At 39.2% G+C, this 16,257-nt stretch overlaps 1 protein-coding gene across 2 annotated transcripts in view; it reads right to left on the reverse strand.

The window, feature by feature from the left end:
* Window positions 1-16,257, reverse strand: part of CDC14A (cell division cycle 14A) — a 183,090-nt gene that overhangs the window by 42,632 nt on the left and 124,201 nt on the right. For both annotated transcript variants that reach the window (XM_068964128.1, XM_068964127.1), the window contains exon 10: window positions 12,744-12,882. In XM_068964128.1, the coding sequence (XP_068820229.1) occupies window positions 12,744-12,882 (139 nt within the window). The remainder of the gene's footprint in view (window positions 1-12,743; window positions 12,883-16,257) is intronic.

Consider the following 16,257-nt stretch of genomic DNA (forward strand, 5'->3'; position numbering starts at 1 on the left):
CTAGCATAACCACTGAATCATAGTTAATTCTTCTATACCAGTTGTAAAAATATATATTCAAAACAAACTCTTAACTTTTTCTTCCTTTGTGGAAATCTTCATAAAATCATGGAATAGCCTTCCTGATACTTTTCATTTTCAAAAATTCTTGCCTTAATTTTTCACTCCTCAAACTTTTCTTACATCCAGCATAACCTTTTATATGATGCTTGAATATTATATCCTTCCAATAGTAGTAAACAAAAGCACAGTCCTTGGCACTGTACAAATACTTCAAAAAATAAATTCATAAATAGTAGAGGCCTTGGGCTTCTGGTCAAAACCCCAGTAATAAAGAATTGCTTCTTCACAGGGAGAGAAGACTTAGCCCTGTCACAGATAATGAAAAAATCAGCTACATGAAACACACAGAAAGGATAGAAATATACAGATAAGACAGAATTCCTGTCCCTCAAGAAATTTCCAGTTTAGTATGTGAAAAATAAACAACTGAAATCCAATAGTAAAGCCCTATGACCATGATTTCCTTAGGAGCCTAGGGAAAGGGGCCCCTGACTCAAACTGAAAGAAGCAGACACAAGTTATCTGGGAACCCAGAAGTATCTAGAACGAGGAGCAGGGCTTAGCCAGCAAGAGTATCCCCTGACAAAGAAAACCACGTGAGCTTGAAGAAACAATGGTAGCAAAGAAGACTGTATGTATGGAAAACTGGATTGTTTGACCTGGCTGAAGGCCCCCTCCACAGGAGAGGAGAGGAGGTGAGAACCAGCTCACAATGGGCTCTGCACGCCATACTAAGAAATTAGATCTCAAAACTGAAGGGAAGACCCTGAGGAGGTCTTGAGGTATAAAAAACACAGAGAGGGGAAAGGAAGGCAAGGAGCTGGAAGGCCCAAGAGGATAAATTGAAAAAAATTCGAATTCTGAAATGTTATACAGTGAAAACTCTGCTACTGCTGCCAGCCTAAAGATGAAAATGACAAAGTGACACCTTTCACTTGCTCAGTTTAAAAGACTTAATCTGTCCCATCAGTGGAAAGACTTGATTTGAACTTGAAAATACAGATGAATAATGTGTCAAAGCTGATTTGTGTGTTGCTAAGCGATGCGATACTCAAGTGCTCCTTAAGAAAAAGCAGCACTTCACGCAAATACCTTTTATACTGACAGTGGAAACCACGCTAGCTTTTATTGTGGTATCTATTACTCCTTAAAAGCCTCATCTCAAACAGAAGAAGTAAAACATGTATTTTTAAGTAGTTAGCATTTAAAAATCAAATCCTATGAAGCTAATGTAACAACTCAAAGTAAATCCTCCAGTAAAGTAGTGCATTTTCTAAGAGAGCATGATATAATTGACCCTCTGCTAAAAAATAACTTGTGCTTTGAAGTGACTTTGAACAGTCTTGAGAAAAGTAGCCAGTGCTGGGGTCATTAGTTTTGGCCACGTCTTGGCCCTGGGTTATTCAGGTTTGGGTCAGCCAAGCTTGGGACATAAGAAAAAGAATTAATTCAGACTTATTACAAGCCAATTCATAGTCAATTATGACATAAAACCTTCACAAGTCTCTTAGAAAAAAAATCTGCCTTCAGTTGCCTTGTTGTTCTGGAGTGGGTTGCCATTTCCTTCTCCAGAGGATCTTCCCAACCCAGAGATCGAACCTAGGTCTCCCACATTGCAGGCAGATGCTTTAACGTTTGAATTCAGAGTACAGTGGCAGCCATTGTTGTACAACTTGTGTAGCTGACCTCTTCTCCCATACTTCCCTGACTGCAACTTAATCCCATCTCCACACCGTAACTTTTCCTCTTTATCACTTCTTCTATCCTCAACACGTATTTTCCTAGTATGACCTAGTCCTGACCTCAGTGTCCATCCAAAGCCACCATTTAGTCATTTCATAAAGAAACTCAACCAACTCTCTAGGTCGACTTGGGCCTCCTCCAGCTGTGACTTGAGCCCCAGCCTTCCCTGTGTGCCTACTCTACTAACTGCTCTATTATTATAGTAACAAGCAGTTCCTGGTTTAAAGAACTGGGCTAATGAAATGGTCTAATTTGATATCAAAGGAAGACAGACTAGAGAGCAGTACCCAAGATTCAGGAGATAGGAACGAGATAGGTAATCAAGAAGTTCTACTCTTACCTTGTATGAATGGAAGATTTAATAGGAAGACGTTTAGGAAGAATTTGGGCTTCCCTGGTGGCTCAGAGGTTAAAGCATCTGCCTGCAATGCGAGAGACCTGGGTTCAGTCTCTGGGTTGGGAAGATCCCGTGGAGAAGGAAATGGCAACCCACTCCAGTATTCTTGCCTGGAGAATCCCATGGATGGAGGAGCCTGGTGGGCTACAATACATGGGGTCGCAAAGTGTTGGACACGACTGAGCGACTTCACTCACTCACTAGGAAGAATTTATGAGGGAATGGGGAAAGTTATTACTTCTGAAATACAAAAGGAGAGGGGAAAAATGACTTAGGGAATCCCCAAAAGGATTTATTCACTAGCTAATACACATTTAGGGATAGAACCTCACAATTAGGAATTAGATTGCTGGTAACATATTGAAATACAAACTTTGTAGGTAAACTTAATGCTTTATCATTTACATTTTTTCCCCAACTTTAACCCTTTTACATAGGAAACAAAACAAAAATCATTCAATCTTCTATCTTCAGTAACTGACATGAATATTTCAAGACAAATTTCTGATGCCACCATTGCCAAAAATTCCTTTTTAACTGTATTCTGTGTGTGTGTGTGTGTGTGTGTGTGTGTGTACACATGCTCAGTCTCTTAGTCATGTCTGACTCTTCAAGACCCCATGGACTGTAGCCAACCAGGCTCCTCTGTCCATGGAATTTTCTAGACAAGAACACTGGAGTAGATTGCCATTTCCTACTCCAGAGGATCTTCCTGACCCAGGGATCAAACACATGTCTCTTGCGTCTCCTGCATTGGCCACCTGGGAAGCCCTTATCCTTTTCACTTAGATCCAAATTAGAATCTTACCATTGTTATCCAGTAGATTCAATGCCAGCTGAGAGCCAATAAATAGACCAAATGATACAGCAGTAAATATTGAAAAGCAATATAATCAAGTGTTACTGCAAAAAAATATGACTGTCAAATAAATAGTGCAAACTCAAGTCTATGCAATGTGCTTGTTATTTTAATAAACAAACCACATTATTGCCTATTATTATTTTAAATTCTTTTGTTCACAATATTTCAGATTTTAAGCTCCGTATTTTAGGAAAGATAAGTTCTCAAATCTTTAAAAGATATTACTAAAAAAATTTTAATCCATATTACTGGAGCTAGTCCATGTACCTTTAAAAGATACTATAAATAGATTATAATGTAAAGTTCAAGCTGTTATTGCTAGACATTTTAAAGCATTTTTCCATTTTTCTGGATAGGTCTTCTTCATCTTATTTTTGGTAATTTCCTGAAATGAAAACAATGGTTGAACTATTCATTTCTTTTGTTGCTCAATCCAGTTGTGAAACTCATCAAATGCCATAAGCACCAAACTAAATATTGCGTAAGCTACAAGTAAAAATGAGCCACAAACCCTTGTTATACAATGCGGCTGGTTGACCAACAGCATCGAATTCCCTGGGAGCTTGTTAGAAAGACAGACTCTCAAGCCCCACCCCAGAAATCCTGAACCAGAAACCGCATTTCCCAAGATCCCCAAGTGAACGTTGGATACCTTAGTATCTGAGAAGTACTGCAGACAATTGAAGGCTTATAACTAAATTATAATGTGGAAAAATATCCAACTTTACTGGAAGTTAATGAAAACATCTATGATGTGCTCAGTCATTTCAGTCATGTCTGATTCTTTGCAACCCTATGAACTGTAGTCCACCAGGCTCCTCTGTCCATGGGATTCTCCAGGCGAGAATACTAGAGTAGGTTCCCATTCCCTCCTCCAGGGGAACTTCCTGACCCAGGAATTGAACTCACATCTCTTATGTCTCCTGTATTGGCAGGCAGGTTCATTACCACTAGTGCCACCAGGGAAGCCCAGTATCTATGATAAAACAGAATAGTCAAATTCTGATTTATGGATCTAAGAATAAAAAAGTTCAACCACAACACTGATTCCTTCAAGATAACTTCATTCAAAGTGGAAGCTCTACTGTGCAAAGATAGAACTCCCTGTAGGGTCCAGATTTAAGCTCTGCATTCTTACTCTCTCGGGAGGAAATTGAAACATAAAAACAACAATACATCATATGGGTGCGTGCACATATGCTAAGTCACTTCAGTCATGTCTGACTCTGTGCGACCCTGTGGACTGTAGCCCATCAGGCTCCTCTGTCCACGGAATTCGCCAGGTGAGAATACTGGAGTGGGTTGCCATTTCCTCCTCCACATCACATGAGTACCCACAAGTAAAAGATCTCTGTGAGCTAAAAGTCCCCACGGGAACTGCATGCCTGTCCTGCAAGGACCCCTTCTAATGAATGAAAGTTTCAATGGATCACGACCATTAAAGAAGTCAGCAGACTACCACACAGCAAAGATTCAATCAAACATTAAATCATAAAAGCAGCCTGATCCCATCTATATACTGTCTATATTCTACAGGCTCTCTCTGAGAAGGATGAGTTTAGACTTGGCTCAGTAATAAGAGTCACGTTTGTGCAGCATTTTAAGAACTTTGAGGATATTTGGTAGAAGACATATTTTGGGTGCAGAATAGTATTTTTAGCTTAAGAACATGAGCTTTTAGTAGAAGAAAAACACTTGATGGTTGTTTTGCAAATAGCTTTACTTATATCCTAGAAAAAATTTAAATATAAAATTTTAGACCACAACAAAAAAGATGTCTTCATCTGCCAGTACATAAATTCACCAGCCTACAAGGATGCTAATAGACATCTTTATTACCACTCGTGACATGAGAGGAAGGTTTCTTCATGGCATAGAAATCAACACCTGGACATATTTTGGTGTTCAAGGACTAGAAGAATGTGAAAAACAGCTTTCATAAAGTCACAGATTTAGAATTAACATTACCTAAAAAGCACTGATTGGAATTTTCACTTCTGAAAGAATACAATCCCTCTAACTTGTTCAGTCATTTTTGACAGGTGAAAACCTATCAGAAAACTTTTTAATCCTCTTCTTTCTTCCTTAATGAACGTGTTACTTATTCATGCTTTTGCGTCATCATTGACATCACGCTCTTCATTTCTCATATCATTAGTCAGACTTCAAAGCTCTTCATCTCTCATGTATTAGTCAGTCCTCAAAGCTTGAGATTTATCTCCTTGAAAGCCTCTGGTGCCCATCTCTAACTCTTCAGTCTAACTTGTAGCCCCTTTGACAAGTCCCCACCTGCTGGATTTTAGCAGTCTCCTTTTCAGCCTCTCTGATTCTAATCTCCCTCCATTAAATTCATCTTATACATCGCTGCAGCCCAATCTTCCTTAAATAACATGTCAATCATGGGACTCAACTACATCAAATATTCCAAAGTAGAAATATGATGAATAAGAGAAGTCTGGAATACACGAGTGCACATTAGGATCTGTGTACCTTACTGTACATATTTACTATCTACACAAATCTACACAATGTGCACAGACGGATTAGTTTCTTGTCTGCACAAAGCTGCTCTCACAAATTACCACAAGCTCAGCGGCTCAGAAGAACACACGTTTACTTTCACACAGTTCTGGATGTCAGGAGTCTATCATCAGTTTCACTGTGTGTGTGTGTGTGCAAGCTCAGTCATGTCCAACTCCTTGAGACCCCACGGGCTACAGCATCCTCTGTCCATGGGATTCTCCAGGCAAGAATAATGGAGTGCATGCCATTTCCTCCTCCAGGGGATCTTCCGGATCCAGGGATCGAACCCTCATCTCTTTTGTCTCCTGCACTGGCAGGCTGGTGGATTCTTTACCACTTGTGCCACCTCAGCTAAAGTCAAATTATTGGTAGGGTTGGTTCATTCTGCAAACTATGAAGGGAAAATCTGTTTCTTTGTCTTTTTCAGCTACCAGTAGCTTCCCATACTCCTTGGTGTATGGTCCCTTTCTCCAGCTTCAATCTAATCTCTGTTTCCATCATCACATAACCTTCTTGTCCGACTCCTCCTGCGTCCCTGTGATTACAGCCAACCTATCAGAATAATCTAGAATAATCTCTTCACCCTGAGATCCTTTACCTGATCACATTTGCAAAGTTCCCACTTATAAGATCAAATGAGGTTTATTCCAGAGATGCAAGGCTCATTCAATATTTTTTTTTAAATGTAATTTACCATATTAACAGGATAAAGAAGAAAATCACATGATCGTATCAATCAATGCAAAAAAAGCATTTGACAAAATTCAACACTCACTCATGATAAGAACTCTCAGAAATATAGAAATAAAGAGGAACTTCCTCAACTTGATAAACCTCCAACTAATATTTCATCATGAATGCCTAAATGTTTCCCCCTATCAAATTGGGAACAATTATTCAATTTCTAGGTGGTGCACCAAGGGAAGAAAAAGCAGCAATAGACATAGAGATTGGAAAGGAAACAAAATTCTCCCTATTTGTAGATGACACATATGTCTACACAAAAAATCCCCAGGAATTCACATACATATTCTCCTTCTCTCTCTCTCTCTCTTAAATTTCAGGATACAAAATAAATATAGATAGAAAATGAACTATTTCTACATATGGGCAATTATTACATGGAATCTGAAATGAAAAAAGGTATCACTGATAATCACTTAAAAAATGAAATACTTAGGTGTAAATCTAACAAAATAGAACTTATATGATTAAAGCTAAACAATGTTGATGAAAGAAATCAAAGAAGATAAAAATAAATGAAGAAATAAATGCTGGGTTTATGGATTGGAAGATTCAACAACAGTAAAGATGTCAATTCTCCCAAAACTGATATAGAGATTTAACACATTTGTATCAAAATTGCAACAAGGTTTTGTTTATAGATAAGGACAAGATTATTCTAAAATTTATATGGAAAAGTAAAGGAACTGGCATTGCTAAGACAGTTTTGTTAAAGAAGGAAAAATGGGAGGAATCATTCTTCTGTTAAGGCTCTCTACATAAGTACAGTATCAACAGAGCGCAGTACTGGAGGAAGAATGGACCCATATTATCAATGGAACAGAATAAAGAACACATATAGCAGTGGAGCAGAACAGAGACATAAATATGCCTATCTAATTTTTGAAGACCCTGATGCTGGAAAAGATTGAGGGCAGGAGGAGAAGGGGGGTGACAGAGGATGAAATGGTTCGATGGCATCACCAACTCAAAGGACATGAGTTTGTGCAAGCTCCAGGAGATGGTGCAGGACAGGGAAGCCTGGTGTGCTGCAGTCATGGGATCGCAAAGAGCTGTCATGACTTAACGACTGAACAACAAGAAATTTTTCACAGAGATGTAAAAGCAATTTAATGGGGAAAAAGCAACCTTTTCAACAAATGGTGCCAGAACAACTGGAAATCCATGGGCAAAAGACAAAATGAAGCTTGGCCTAAGTCTCACACCTTACACAAAAATTAACTCAAGATGAGTCGTAAACTTAAGGGGATCTATGACTAATCAAAGAGTTCTTAGATTTGGTACTAATAGCATGAGCTAAAAAAAGGAAAAAACTAATAAATTCGACTTCATCAAAATTTAACTTTTACTCTGTGAAAGATCCTATTTAGAAGATGAAAGACAAGTTACAGACTGAGAGAAAATATTTGCAAACCATTTATAAGACAAAGGGGCTAGCACCTAGAACATTAAAGAATTATCAAAACTCAATAATAAGAAAACAAATAAAGAATAGGCAGATTTGAACACATGCTTCACCAAAATATTATAGTCTATGTCCGATGCAGGATACAGCATGCTTGGGGCTGGTGCACGGGGATGACCCAGAGGGATGTTGTGGGGAGGGAGGTGGGAGGGGGGTTCATGTTTGGGAACACATGTACACCCGTGGTAGATTCATGTCAATGTATGGCAAAACCAATACAGTATTGTAAAGTAAAATAAAGTAAAAATAAAAATTAAAATTAAAATAAATAAAGATGGCAAATAAGTACATGGAAAGTTGTTCGTTATTATTGATGATTACAGTTTTAATGCAAACTGAAAAATGATCGATTATTACACACCTATCAGAATGGCTAACAGAAAATGCTCACAAATGTAAAAAGAAATTCATTCATTCAAACACTGCTGGTGAAAATGCAAAATGATACAGCCAAACTGCAAAACAGTTTGACAAGTTTCTTATAAAAGTAAACAGGTACCATACAGTCCAGTAACTGCACTCTTGGGCACTTAGCCAGGAGAAATGAAAACTTATGTTTGAACAAAGCTGTACATGAAGATTTACAGCATCTTTATTCATAATAGCTGAAAACTGGAAACAGTTCGGCTGTCCTTCAACAGGTAAATGGTTAACAAACAGCAGAACATTCCTTCCTTGGAATGCCACTCAGCCACTAAAAAGAACAATTATTGATACAAGCAACAATCTGGAGGAATCTCCAGAGAATCATACTGAGTGAAAAACACCAAGTCCAAAAGGTTACATGCTCTATGATTCCATATATATAACATTCTTGAGATGACAAAATATATAAAGGAAGAACAGATTGGCAGTTGTCAGGAGTCAAGGAGGGGATGTGGGCAGGAAGGAAGGGAGAGTAGCTATAAAAAGGCAACATGAGGCATTCTTGCAGTGCTGGAAATGTTAACTGTATCTATACCTTAACTGTATCAATGTCAATATCTTGATTTTGATTATATTAGAGTTTTGCAAAATGGTAGCACTAAGAGAAAATGGGTAAAAGGTACACAGGAGTTTTCTGTCATTTTTTACAACTGCATGTTAATTACAATTATCCCAAAGTAAAATTGTTAATTAAAAAAGTATCTGTATGTGTGTGTGCGTATTGTAGTCAGATTGCATCACTCCTCTGCTCAAAATCCTCTGCTTTTTCTTAACATAGTGGTTAAGGGTGGTGATTTTTTTTTTAACATTTATTTGTTTGTGTCAAGTCTTAGTTGAGGTGTGTGGGCTTAGTTGCTCCACTGCACGTGGGATTGTAGTTCTCCAACCAGGATCAAACCTGCGTCCTCTGCTTTGCAAGCCCAATTCTTTACCAGGGAAGTTCCCCTCTGATGACTTTGCATCTCACCCAAAGAAAAGTCAGACTCCTACAAAGGCCTAGCAGAATGTGTATTCTGACCTCTTCCTCCTGGCCCCATCAGCCAAGGTGGCCTGTGGAACAGTCCAGCTCAGAGGCTCACCAGCTGTTCCCTTGGAGGGAAACCCTTTTTTCAAGAACACCCACCAATTACTCTCTCACTTCTTTGAGGCCTTTCCTCAAAAGCCTTCAATGCATCCCACCACTACCATGTTATTTAAAACTGCATTCTCTGCTTTCCACTATTCTTCTGTGCTTCTTTTTTCTGTATCACACCGATCATGGTCAGAGAAACTATAATCGCTCAATCTTGTCTGACCCTTTGTGGCTCCATGGACTGTAGCCTGCCAGGCTCCTCTACCCACGGAATTTCACAGGCAAGAATACTGCAGTGGGTTGCCATGCCCTCCTCCCGGATGTCTTCCCCACCCAGGGATGGAACCTGGGTCTCTTGCATCTCCTGCATTGGCAGGTGGGTTCTTTACCACCAACACCACCTAGGAAGCCCATATAATTGATACATTTGTTTATTAGCCACACAGCAAATCAACTTCCCCCTGCCCCTAGCACCACCTTCTTCTTCCTCCCCTCCCTCTCATTCTTTTTCTTCATCTCCATAGGTCAGAAATTACTCTTTTACTGCAATATCCCAAGTGCAAAGAACACTGCCAAACAGAGGCTTTCAACAATTATCAACTGTTGTTGCAGGAAGGAAGGAATAAAGGAAATGAGGGAAGAAAGGAGGGACCTCTGTAAACTGGGTCAAGGATGACATGGACAGATATGTCAAAGGCCACTGGAAAAAAAACTTAAAATCAACAGAAAATTATAACAGTCATGTTCAGGATGGAAAATTATTTTAAAGTTCCATCATTAGGAACTTAGAGAAACTTGTTAAAAGAAAGTAGAATCATAAATGAACTCTTTCCCTCACTTCTAATGATTTATACATGAGAGAGGAAGTAAATTTTATCAGCTAATATAGGCAACAGGAGAAAGGTAAGAGGAAAACTGTTACTGCCATCAAATGCAGCTTAGGAAAAGGCCTGAGGTTGTGTACAGAATGCCTGGAGAAAGGTCTGTTAAATAAGCTTTCCCGGCAGGATGTTAGAAACAGGGAATGCACTGAACAGAAGTGTCTGGCCTCCTAACCCCCCAGGCTCCCTGTGGCCCTGCACCTCCCCTTCCCCAGTGGACCATAACACTGCCCTGCAGAGCAGCAGAGATGACCTAAGTACCTCATGCTCCCCTCCTGCCCACCTAAGCAAGTGGCCCAGTAGAGAACCTTCCGCATTCCCTTGGTTACCAGACCCTATAGATTGCTGGGTAGAAAGTCATCAGATGGCTCATATACTCAGGCCTCTACTGATGATCCATCCCTCTCTAAAAACTTTTCAGAACCAAACCCATCATGGCTCACATCCTGGTTTACCTTTGTCATACCAGACGATCAACCCTTCCAGACCATCCAACATCAAGCAGGCCCTTACTTCCCAATGACCCTCTCATTCCCATCCCACTCCCTCAAATCTAATAATATTATTTTATACATAGACTCTGTAGAAAACAGAGAAGGAAGGAAATGCTTCACAACTTGTTTTACAAAGACAGCATAACCCCGATACCAAAACTTAACCGAAGTATTACAAGAAAAGAAAATCACACATCAATGTCCTTCAAACGTACAGACACAGAAATCTTAATATGCTAAGAAATATTTGCATACCAGATCCAGTCATATGAACAAATAATGGCACATCATGACCATCCTGGCTCTACATTCAAAAGATAGATGCAATTCACATTGTTGTTGTTTAGTCACTAAGTTGTGTCTGACTCTTTGTGACCCTGCAGACTATAGCCTGCCAGGCTCCTCTGTCCATGGGATTTCCCAGGCAAGAATACTGGAGTGGGTTGCCATTTCCTCCCTCAGGGGATCTTCCAAACCCAGAAATCAAACGCGAGTCTCCTGCATTGGCAGGCGGATTCTTTACCACTGAGCCACTTGGAAACCAAACTTAAAACTTATTTATTGTGCGCTCCTCACACTAGAAACACTAGCACCCTGGGAGGAACGGACCCCACCTGTCACCTTCACTGTCGCATCCTCAGAACCAGGAGCACTGCCCAGTGAGAGTGTGCACCTAACATGTATCTGTTGAATAAGTGAACGTCACTAACGACTAAACTGTGTCTTCCAAACAATGATTTTAAGAGATGGCCTAAAGATCCTGGTTTAGGAATGTCTTTTGTATTCTAACTGTAGGCCATTTATTCAACTTTAGTAAGTAATTAGTATAAGCCCCTGGCAGATATACAGCACCAAGTCCCCTGCTGAAGGCACATATAAGGCAAAATAGCGGAAATCACTTGCAGGGAATCTAACAAAACGAAAACTCTAAAAGAATACAATTCTTTTATTTGTATTAATATCTCACACGATATTCAACCTAGAAATTGTCTTCTTAATGGTCTTGTTCTTGAGTATTCTTCCCTTGCATCTTCATTACACTTCCACCTCATTCTTTTAGGCTAAGGTATAACTGCACATGTTTCAGCATTTATTTTCCTATCACTTTCTCCCTCTGGGATTGGCAACTTAGGTAACTCCTCAGCCAGCTCAAATTCTTTTAACCATTTGAATGCTTGTAGCTTACTTACGGCATATTTCTATGCAATTCATGATCATTCGTTTCTCAGCAACATAAAATGATTTAAATGGGAAAGGAATTATCTGAAAAAGAATACTATTACAAATAAATCCATCCTAGAAAAGGAAAAAATGAAATTTCAGTATAAGACACGAATTGGTAATATTCTAGAGTTGGACCTAAATTAGCTCGTGCTAATTTTATCTCATTTTATTAATGGGTAAATTAATGGTAATTTCTGAAGTTGTAAAGTAAAGGGAAACTAGAAAGGAGTGTACCCGTACAAGTTAAACTTCTCCTTGCAGGCTGGTGTTTGACAAATAGTTAATGAATGAGTGAACAAATAAAAGGAGGAATTTATAAGTATTCTTCTAAATAATAGTCATAAAGCTAGTTAGTGGTACAGCCAGGACTAAATCCCAGTTCTCTTGCTTTCCTCCTTGGTTACTTGTAAGTTGCAGCTACATGAACAGGGTAGTCAGTTGTCAGGGGAGCAGCAATGTCGCTGAAATCACTGACTGACCTCAGTCTTGTGTTCTTTTCTCATTCTGCTTTTAGACGTGCAAACAAAAGAATGAAAAGTGCCAAGTGGGATGATATAAGAAAATTGCACTGTAGCCAGATCACACATAGAAAAATGACAGAAAAGAGGTAGGCAGAGATAGCTCTGTGATTTTCTTCTCACTCTCACCTGATCTAAGAGATATAAAAGGTACAAAGTTAGAATGCATTAGCTGTCAAATCAACAATGTTCCATTAGACGAAGGCTCAGCCTTCTCTAACAATGCAGCCATTTCACAGCCACGGGCTTGACAGGGTCCACAACTGGGCAACAAGAGGCAGAAATAATCAGGAACAAGGACACCATGTAATAATGGAGACAATATACTTACTCTTCCAGGAAGTGTTGCTGGGGTCCTATAATAGAGCCGGGCCGGCAGATTCTGATCCAAGCGATTATTTCTGCATGTGTAAACCTGTAGTGTTTCATGACATAACAGGCTATCAAGGTCCCTGTTCTTCCAAGACCAGCTGTAGGAGAGGGGAAAAGAACAATACAAAATTCAGCAAATACATCCACAAATGTACTGAAATCACACCATGTCCAGAAATTGCTATGGTTTGAAATACAGTGCAAGATGTTTAAACCCAAGCAATAATGTAATGCTTTTTACATGATCAGGGGCTAAACAATAATTCTAACTCAAGAAAAAACACAGATCATATGATCAAAATAAACATATGGAAATATAAATATATTATATATATAAAAGAGCAAGAGTCTTGAAAATTATGGACAGTTCAACTCCCAAGGACCTTTGAGAATGACTGCCTTTGTGAGTATTGTTAAGGCAATGCTGGTTCCAGACAAGCACTTGCAAAATATCAGCAGTCAGGTGTGTCTCCACGCTCCCACTCCTTAGTTCCAGGCCAGGCTGAGATGAACCTTCAGTTAACAGTTTGTGTGTATGTGATGCTGAGTCAGTAAGTGTAACTGATTATATTATCATGGTCATTTTTTAAACCTATTTAAATGGTGAGGTTTTTTTAAACTTATTGTAGAATAAGAAATTCTAGAATCAAATAGAACAATACCATAAGCATCATCTGACCTCCTCAGCTGCCTAGCCCAGGACTGTTTCAATACTATTTCCGTTAGGTTGTCCTAACTTCTATGTAACTCCTTCAGAGACCAGGGTTTCATTATTTCCTCAGCCAACACGCACTGATGGAGCAGCTACTACCTGCCAGGTGCTGTGCTAGAAGCTGGGGATAAGGTGATGGATAAAACACACATCGTCACCGCCCTTGTGAGAGCATGCAGTCCAGTGAGAAAGAACCAAGCCAACAGAAGTGCTCAAGTTTCATTTCCTGAGGCTCTGGCATTTTTCAAAAACTTTTGTGTTAGGATATTTTCCTGATGTCAAACCTAATTTCTGTTATGTAGGAGAAATTAATACAGTTAGAAGTGATTGTCAAAGAAGTACTGGTTACTATCATGATCAAAACATTCTTCAAAGTGTTTTCACAAATTATGCTATTTTTTTCCTCTCTCCAGAGAAATAAAAGTGATAGGACTTTGCATTTAAACAATTCTTTTAAACCTACACTGGCTTCCCCCTTCTCCAAAATACTCAAAAATTTGATCAAACTATAAAGTCTTCAAATACGGTGACTGCTGTTCATACACCAGAACTGAGGCCCAAGATACTAAACAATTCGCTCATATTAGCATAACAAATGACCATGGAATTCGGGACTAAAATTCCCTGGGGATCCTGCTATCTATCGTCCCAGAGTTCTTTCCACTTTGGGCTCATCTGCTCAGTCACTCCATTCAACAAATACTAAGAACGCTGAGTATGAGACACCGTGACTGATGCTGGGGCCAGAAACATGAAGACAAGCAGGATGCCTGCTCTCTTGAGATATACAGCACTGAGCTTATTTATAAGCATTTTCTAAATCTTTCCGTATCTGGCTTCTTGGAGTTAAACTCAGCACCGTAAACTGTTATTTAAGTAACACTTATGAGTAAGGCACTATGCTGAGTTATTTTTCCACTACTTAATCTCTTGCTATCATATACTCTTTTTCTTATAGAATGACAGAGTGGCTCTTTGTTTTCAAACATTTGATTCAGCTGGTCAGATGTTTATTGACTGATCGTCTACCAGCAACCCAGGTCAGGGCTTTGCTCAGAGGTTAAGAAGATAAGCAAGTAGAGGATATAATTTTTGACCACAATACTTTATCAAATAGTTGTAGACACAAGAATAATAACCAACAAGCGAAGAAATTAGGTTTAAACTGAAGCTAGGCTCTCAGAGAAAGGGAGTGTGTGAATTGTTGGTGTCTTCAAAGAATGTGTCATTGACGACAAGGACTTCAGCTGACTCTAAAGAATCAGAAGGTTGCAGACAATTTCAGCACAGGGTCCAATGAGTGAAAGCCAGATGGCCTGGAGAATGTGTCAGTGTGTGTTGAGTGGAAAATAAGGTCAGATGGGTATGGAGGGGCCAGATTAAGGGGCACCTCTGAGTCAAGTGGAGGAGCCTATACTTAGGCGAAGCAGGTTATCAATTGTGGGCTGAAGGCACCAAGGCCTGCTGAGTTATTTGGGATTCTCCAGATTCAGGTGCACAGCGCTCCATCTGCACACTGATTAGGTCACACTTTGTGCATATATGTGCTATTATTCCTCAAATATATGTAGACGAGGCTCTAATGAGCAAAATTCAGCTCATTTAGGAATTCATGACATTATCAACAACTATTAATAATAAACATACAGCCATTATCCTATAAATATCTGATTTTTCCTTTAGCCAACAAAAAGCCCTAAATAAAGCCACCATATATTTGGGGACAAAGAAATTGACATGATAAAAGCAGCTGGGTGAGGCAGCAGCATCCCTCCGGGATGGGAAAGGTCAGAGATGGAAGCCAGAGAGAGGAGCAGGAAGGCTGGGGCGGGAGGAAGGCTGGCTGCCAGGCAGAGGCAGGGAGAGGGGGTGGTAACAAGGAAGAGCTGAGTTAGAAAGACATTTTGATTGGGTCACACGGAAGGTGAAAGGCAACTGATACTTTTAGCCTAGAAAACTGGTACAATGTCGTCCGTGAAACCACGCGGTTAGAAAAGGAAATAGGGAGAAAAAAAAAGAAAAGGAAATAGGAAAAAGTTGGCGGCTTCATTTACATGTTTCAGAATCTCACCACCTCTAAAGCAGGAGTCCTTTTGTAGCTTTTCCTATCATTTTTCAAATAATAAAGACAATCTTCTCTAATCTCCTCAGCATTTGGAAATACACAATTTTTCAGCAAAAAAAAAATAAAAAAATCATGTCATCTAATGGTGTAACACACAATTATTTAAGTTCCACTAAGAAAAAATTAAACTATGATATGCAATCATTTTAAGATCCATCCTAGTCTCAAAAATGTGAAAATGTAAAAAGGTATGTCTCTAAATCAGTGTTTTTCAATCTTTGCCCAGCCAAGAGCCTCTCTAGGCATTTTTTTCCTGATTGTTCCCCATGACGTTTTACTGTCACAGACAGATCGCATATTTCTATATGTACTGTGTATAAATCTGTTCTTTGCATAGAAAAGGAAAATGTTTGTTTACCACTCCAAAACAAATTTTTCTCACTTGAGGGTAGTATCACCTGAGGTTGAGGATACATATCAAAAATGCAATGAAATTACAATCAAGCTCAAGTTTATGGATGCCTGGCATTCCCTTCCCATTAACTCTTCTAAAAATTATGTTTACACTATTTTATTAGATAAGGTTTGTGTGTGTGTGTCCTGTTTTCATCTGAAGGACATTTTGCCCCCAAACATCAACATTCTTTAGAAAAGAGCAAAGCTTAATCGTGGTCTCAGTAGGACTCTCTTCATTTA

The sequence above is a fragment of the Capricornis sumatraensis genome, chromosome 2 (genome assembly GCF_032405125.1).
Source record: "Capricornis sumatraensis isolate serow.1 chromosome 2, serow.2, whole genome shotgun sequence".
Classification (NCBI taxonomy): Eukaryota; Metazoa; Chordata; class Mammalia; order Artiodactyla; family Bovidae; genus Capricornis; species Capricornis sumatraensis.